The sequence below is a fragment of the Ammodytes marinus genome (genome assembly GCF_949987685.1).
Source record: "Ammodytes marinus genome assembly, contig: scaffold_128, whole genome shotgun sequence".
NCBI classification, from domain to species: Eukaryota; Metazoa; Chordata; class Actinopteri; order Uranoscopiformes; family Ammodytidae; genus Ammodytes; species Ammodytes marinus.
Genome location: NW_027648097.1, coordinates 32,501 through 40,000, shown reverse-complemented (window position 1 = coordinate 40,000; position 7,500 = coordinate 32,501). Strand labels below are relative to the sequence as shown.

General features: G+C 48.0%; 1 protein-coding gene across 2 annotated transcripts in view; it reads left to right on the top strand.

Annotated features, from left to right (window-relative positions):
* Window positions 1-7,500, top strand: part of b4galt1l (DP-Gal:betaGlcNAc beta 1,4- galactosyltransferase, polypeptide 1, like) — a 50,418-nt gene that overhangs the window by 10,502 nt on the left and 32,416 nt on the right. For both annotated transcript variants that reach the window (XM_080054935.1, XM_080054936.1), the window contains exon 3: window positions 834-1,069. In XM_080054935.1, coding sequence (XP_079911061.1) covers window positions 834-1,069 — 236 coding nt within the window. The remainder of the gene's footprint in view (window positions 1-833; window positions 1,070-7,500) is intronic.

Genomic DNA, 7,500 nt, shown 5'->3' with positions numbered 1-7,500 from the left:
TCTCTCTCTCTCCCCCCCCCCAGTGGGCCCTCTGCGTGTAGAGTTAATGTCTCTCTCTCTCTCTCCCCCCCCCCCCCCCCCGCCCCCCCAGTGGGCCCTCTGCGCGTGGAGTTAATGTCTCTCTCTCTCTCTCTCCAGTCAGTAATGTCTCTCTCTCCCCCCCCCCCCCCCAGTGGGCCCCCCGCGTGTAGAGTTAATGTCTCTCTCTCTCTCGCCCCCCCTCAGTGGGCCCTCTGCGCGTGGAGTTAATGTCTCTCTCTCTCTCCCCCCCCCCCCAGTGGGCCCTCTGCGTGTAGAGTTAATGTCTCTCTCTCTCTCTCTCGCCCCCCCCCCCCCGTGGGCCCTCTGCGTGTAGAGTTAATGTCTCTCTCTCTCTCTCTCGCCCCCCCCCCCCCCCCCAGTGGGCCCTCTGCGCGTGGAGTTAATGTCTCTCTCTCTCTCTCCCCAGTCAGTAATGTCTCTCCCCCCCCCCCCCCCCCGTGGGCCCTCTGCGTGTAGAGTTAATGTCTCTCTCTCCCTCTCTCCAGTCAGTAATGTCTCTCTCCCCCCCCCCCCCAGTGGGCCCTCTGCGCGTGGAGTTAATGTCTCTCTCTCTCTCCCCCCCCCCCAGTGGGCCCTCTGCGCGTGGAGTTAATGTCTCTCTCTCTCTCCCCCCCCCCCCCGTGGGCCCTCTGCGTGTAGAGTTAATGTCTCTCTCTCTCTCTCTCCCCCCCCCCCCCAGTGGGCCCTCTGCGTGTAGAGTTAATGTCTCTCTCTCTCTCCCCCCCCCCCCCCCCCCAGTGGGCCCTCTGCGTGTAGAGTTAATGTCTCTCTCTCTCTCCCCCCCCCCCCAGTGGGCCCTCTGCGCGTGGAGTTTAACCTCCCAGTCAGCCTGGAGAAGGTGCAGAAGGACAACCCGTCCATCCAGCCCGGCGGCCGCTGCAGACCCACAGGCTGTGTCGCGCTGCAGAAGGTCGCCGTCATAATCCCCTTCAGAAACCGAGAGGAACACCTGAGGTACTGGCTGTACTACCTCCATCCAATACTGCAGAGACAACAGCTGGACTATGGAGTCTACGTCATCAACCAGGTGAGACAGACAGGCAGGGAGGGAGGGAGGGAGACAGACGGGTACACAGAGAGACAGGGAGGGAGAGAGACAGACAGGGAGAGAGAGACAGACAGATACTGGCTCTACTACCTGCATCCAATACTGCAGAGACAACAGCTGGACTATGGAGTCTACGTCATCAACCAGGTGAGACAGACAGGTACACAGAGAGACAGGCAGGGAGGGAGGGAGGGAGGGAGACAGACGGGTACACAGAGAGACAGGGAGGGAGAGAGGGAGACAGACAGGTACACAGACAGACAGGCAGGCAGGGAGGGAGGGAGGGAGACAGACGGGTACACAGAGAGACAGGGAGGGAGAGAGACAGACAGATACTGGCTGTACTACCTGCATCCAATACTGCAGAGACAACAGCTGGACTATGGAGTCTACGTCATCAACCAGGTGAGACAGACAGGTACACAGAGAGACAGGCAGGGAGGGAGGGAAAGAGGGAGGGAGAGAGGGAGGGAGAGAGACAGGCAGGCAGAGAGACAGGGAGGGAGAGAGACAGGGAGAGAGACAGACAGACAGGGAGAGAGACAGACAGGTAGAGAGAGAAACAGGGAGGGAGACAGGCAGGCAGACAGACAGACAGACAGATCACACATGGTAAAATGTAGGGTTAGGATTAACAGGACAGCTGGGCCAAGGGAAGACTGAGGGAAGAAAAACCTCATTCATTATATTATAGTAGTGATTTTATAATGATAGAACGCTGGTTCCATATGGGTGAAGTTTTCCTTTAAAGAGCTCCAATGGTGAAATGTGTCTTGTCTAGCAGCCAGTCTGTATTTCCAGGGTGTCCATAGTTTTCTAGCTGTTGTCAAAGCCACACTTCACTAACCGAACAGGGAAAGGTTGACAAGATGAATGTACAGATCAAAGGTTGATATGATAAGATAAGTCTTTATTGTGAATGTACAGTAACCTATACAACCAGACCAGGAGTGTCAACTGAAGGTGCATTACACACACAAAACACAAACAAGCAATTTAAGTTCAAAATAGTAAAAAAAAACACTCAGAAATAACAAGAGAAACATTTGGAACAAGACAAGGACAGGTGATGTCATACTAGATCAATATAAAAGGCTTTATACAGCAGTTTGTTCTGATTGGACGAGAGACATTCCATGCGTTCTGAAGCAGCGCTGATATGAGCGTCCAACATCACTCTGACTGTTCAGGGACTGTTCACCAAACTGACAAAATCAGTCCGCTCACTGACGAGCCGGAGCTTCACTTGTGTGTGTGTGTGTGACTGGCTGTGGCGAGTCTCCCCCTTTGAGAGGGCATCGCTGCCACACACACACACACACACACACACACACACACACACACACACACACACACACACACACACACACACACACACACACACACACACACACACACACACACACACACACACACACACACACACACACACTCCGGACGCTACATAGCTTTAGCCTAGCCTAGCTTTCCCACCTCATTGTATAACGTTACTTCCCCCGGGCAGAAATACACTCATAAACTCTGGGAAATGAAGCGTGGGGGTTTGGATTGGGCAGCGGACCTTATTACCAACTAGATTAAGATCCGCCGTTCCTTTTCTTTGGTGATTTTTACGGGACATCGGGCCGCCGTGGTTAATGTGACCAGAGTAAACACTGCAGGACAAGCTCCCGTCAAGTTGTTGACACGTTGCCTAGCAACGTGCTCCGCTCTGACTGCTGTTGTCGGACTATTTGTCGGACTGCTGTGTTTCTACGACCGAATCACAGCAGCGCTGATATAGAGCGACAACATACGTGTGTCTGTTTAATGCTTCACTGGATGTCAGTTAGGATAATTGTCATGTCAACAGCCCAGCCCCGTAACCACACACCTCCAGAAAGAACAGGTTAATATTCCAGGGTGTGGAGAGGAGAGTTGTGGAGAGTTCCTTCTCCTTATATCTACATTAATATTGACCTTCCAGAGGGAGGGGCCTGGCATGTGGCCAAGGCAGCAGGCAGCTCCAGGGTCCACCTTTATGCTGATGACACTACCCTGTACGCCTCACAGACAGACAGACAGACAGACAGACAGACAGACAGACAGACAGACAGACAGACAGACAGACAGACAGACAGACAGACAGACAGACAGACAGACAGACAGACTCTTTCCACAACCTCCACCCACGGCTCAACTCTAAAAAGACTAAATGCATAGTTTACTTTTTGATCGATAAAACAACACTTCCAGCCCCCCCAAGATAGATCCTTTGCGCTGACAACTCCGAACTGCAGTTTGTCCTATAAATACCTATAGGGCTTTGGCTGGACTCTTCCCTTTCATCCTCCGTCCATGTTAATAATATTCAGACTAAAGTGAAAGCCAGATTGGCCTTTCTCTTCCGTGACAAAGCATCCTTCACACGCTCTGCTAAACTTACACTTGTTTTTTTTTTGTTTATTTAGAGAGAGAGAGAGAGAGAGAGAGAGAGAGAGAGAGAGAGGGGGGGGGATGACCTGCAGTAAAGGTCCACGGGTCGGATTTGAACCCGCGACCACTGCAACGAAGGCCAGACTTACTTCACAGTCTGCCTTCAAGCAGAAACTTAAAATCGTTTTAGTAGACCCCCCCTGCTCCAGTCCACTGTGTGCTAAGAGGCGTTCTGTCTGTCTGTCTGTCTCTCTGTCTGTCTGTCTGTCTGTCTGTCTGTCTGTCTTTGTGTGTGTCAGTCTGTCTGTCTGTCTTTGTGTGTCTGCCTGTGTGTGTGTCTGTCTGTGTGTCTGTCTGTCTGTCTTTGTGTGTGTCAGTCTGTCTGCCTGTCTGTCTGTCTGTCTGTCTCTGAAAAACATTGAATTTGATATTTCTCAAAATAAGGCCTTAAAAGTATTGAATTTCACTGTAAGTATTGAACTTACACTTTTTCAAATCATGTGACAAACAATCACTTTTGTGTTTTATACGTTTAATGTTGAAGACTTTATAAATGGCTGATCTTTAAAATACAACGTATTGTCTCAGAAAAATCCTTCCTCCAGTAAAGCACCTGACCTCAGTGCACTTTGGTTAATCATTACTATGGAAATGGACATTTGACATTCAGCTGAAGTGTGTGTGTGTGTGTGTGTGTGTAAATGAGAAGCAAAACTATGTAAAGTTATTTGGAGTGTGTGTGTGTGAGTGAGTGAGGCAAAGATTTTTTTTTCTATATAAATGAAAGAGGCTCCAATAGGCCTTTCACACCAAAATGAACCAAGAGTCAGTTCCAGGCTGGTGTTGGGGTCAGTTCAAAACTGGTTACAGCCTTATCCCAGTTATGAACCGGTTGGTTTCACATCGACCGGAGACAGCCATGGAGCCGGCAAGAGAGCAACGTCATGACGTCACTGTAAACGTGTGTGTACGTCACCCGACGCCGCTGCTCTTGTGGCTAACGCTAAAGCTACCGCTAGCTTTAAGCACAACAACAGCGGCGAATACGTCTTATTTTTACACTTGTTGGCTCTCGCTTTGCTTTCTTAACCAAACAGGACCCATACAGCGTATTCTCGCCGGTCAATTTGATCGCTACGTTCGGTAATTATGTTATGTTTACGTCTCGTAGTAGCGGTGTTTTTAAATATGGCGGGCATGAGGTTTGAGTTGCTCTGGTTGGTCAGGATAATCCCTCCCCCAACCGTTCGCGCAAGCAGTTCTTATCAAACCCTGCTCAATCCTGGGGTATGAGTTCCCCCGGTTTTTACGGCCCGGAGCAGGCTCTCTGGCGGTGTGAAACCAAAACACTGGCTCTAACTCCGAACAAGCCCAGAACTAGCTCCGATTTTGCGGCGGTGTGAAAGGCCTACAAGTCACTGATTTACTTTCTGTCTATTGATCCTAGATGACAGATTAACAGCGTGTGTGTGAGTGTCCCTGTGTGTGTGTGTGTGTGTGAGTCCGTGTGTGTATTGCAGGTGTAGTAGTGAGTTTCTTGTTTGAACACAACTGATGTAAGGCAAGGCAAGGCAAGTTTATTTATATAGCACAATTCAGACACAAGGCCACTCAAAGTGCTTTACAGGGGCAAGATTAGAATACATAAAACACATTATAAAACATTTAAAAGCGAATAAAAGAAGCGAATAAAATAAAAATTGCAGGTTAAAATGGAAACAAAAAAGTCTTCAGACTCGATTTAAAAGAACTGAGAGTTGCAGCAGACCTCAAGTTCTCTGGGAGTTTGTTCCAGATTTTTGGTGCATAATAACTAAAAGCTGCTTCTCCTCGTTTAGTCCTAACTCTGGGGACTGTAAGTAGACCTGTCCCAGACGACCTAAGGGCTCTGGACGGTTCATAACGTATCAGCATATCAGTAATGTATTTTGGCCCTAAACCATTTAGTGCTTTATAAACCAACATCAGTATTTTGAAATCAATTCTTTTGAGTGACAGGAAGCCAGTGTAAAGACCTCAGAACTGGGGTAATGTGATCTACTTTAGAGGATGTAGTTTGTACAAATAGCTGTTGCCTCAGTATTGACAGAATTGACACACGCACACACACACACACACACACACACACACACACACACACACACACACACACACACACACACACACTGACAGATACAAACCTGTTACCTGTAATGTGATTCCACCCTTACTTGTGAACATGACACAGTGAGTGAGTGCCTCTGCTCTTCCGTATAGTAAAGATTAACTCGTTAATATTTGCTTTGTTTAGACACACAAAGCAGTAGGGGCGACTGTGTCTCAGGTGGTAGAGCGGGTCGGCTGATGATCAAAGGGTTGGCGGTTCGATCCCCGCCCTGCCACCTGTGTCATAGTTGTTGTGTCTTTGGGCAAGACACTTCACCCACCTTGCCTCGTGTGAATGTCGATAGTTAGCTGCTGCTATCGGTGTGTGAATGTGTGTGTGAATGGTAACGTGGGAATGGGAACAGGTCTCCCTTGATAGAGAGTATCCGGTCTCAATAGGATTTACCTATAGAAATGAAAGCTTAAACAAATAACATAAAAAAACAAACGACTCTGACACACACAAAGTCAACAGGCCATGAGACACGTCATCAACTGCATCTGAAGTCGTCCTGCATCCACACTATTCGCACTTTACTTTAGTATTACCATGTAATCACCTGGTCAATGATCAAATTCCTTCGTGATTTTCTCTACTTATGACATCTATTGCAGTATGTCCGTCCTGGGAGAGGGATCCCTTACTCTGTCCACTCTCCCTGAGATTTCTTCAATTTTTTTTTTTTAAATCCCGGTAAAGGGTTTTTTACTGGGAGTTTTTTTCTCAGCCGAGCTAAGGGTGTAAGGGCAGGGTGTCATATTGTATCATATTGTATGGAATGTAAAGCCCACTGAGACAAATGTATTTGTGATTTTGGGCTATACAAATAAAACTGATTTTGATTTGATTTAAAGACATTACTGACGTGTGTAGAACAGTCAGGCCCTACTCATGATCAGCTTTTAGTTTAAAGGTGCAGTGTGTAATATGACATCATCAAGAAAGTTCTACAAAGTTCTAGAATGCAACGCTCCCTGGGTAACCCCAACCCTTTAGAATAATAACAGAAGCTACAGTGGCCTTCAAGGACAAGAACAATTCTAATTTCTAAACAATGCACCTGATGACATTCCAACTATGACACTTTCAAGATGGCGGCACTAGGTCTTGGTCCAAGATATGCAGAAATATGGACATATGAGACCCTTTCTAAGGGAAAAAATAATAATCTAAAAAAAAAAAATTCAGCTATTATGCACTAAATTAAATGTATTTATGGATATTATAATTACTTTCTACAAAATCTGCTTGGAAATAAAACCCAGAATTCTACACACTGCAGGTTTAAAGAGATTTTTTCTGTGTTTTAACTTTTTACTGACGGTTCAAGATCAGATAGTGACAGAGTTGAAATGGAGAGAGAGAGATAGAGAGAGAGAGGGATAGAGAGGGAGAGAGAGAGATAGAGAGTGATAGAGAGAGAGAGAGAGAGAGAGGGATAGAGAGAGAGAGAGAGGGAGAGAGATAGAGAGAGAGAAGGAGAGACAGAGGGAGAGAGAGAGAGAGGGAGAAAGAGTGAGAGATAGACAGAGAGAGGGGGGGTGACCTGCAGTAAAGGTCCACAGTTATTTTAACTTTGACCTAGTTTGTCGTTGACCTTTTCAAACCACTGCAATCAAGGGAGAGAGAGAGAGGGAGGGAGGGAGAGGGAGGGAGGGAGAGAGGGAGGGAGAGGGAGGGAGGGAGGGAGAGAGACAGGGAGAGAGTGAGGGTTGGAGAGGGAGGGAGAGAGAGAGAGGGAGAGAGGGAGGGAGGGAGGGAGGGAGGGAGGGAGAGAGACAGGGAGAGAGTGAGGGTTGGAGAGGGAGGGAGAGAGAGAGAGGGAGAGAGAGGGAGGGAGAGAGAGGGA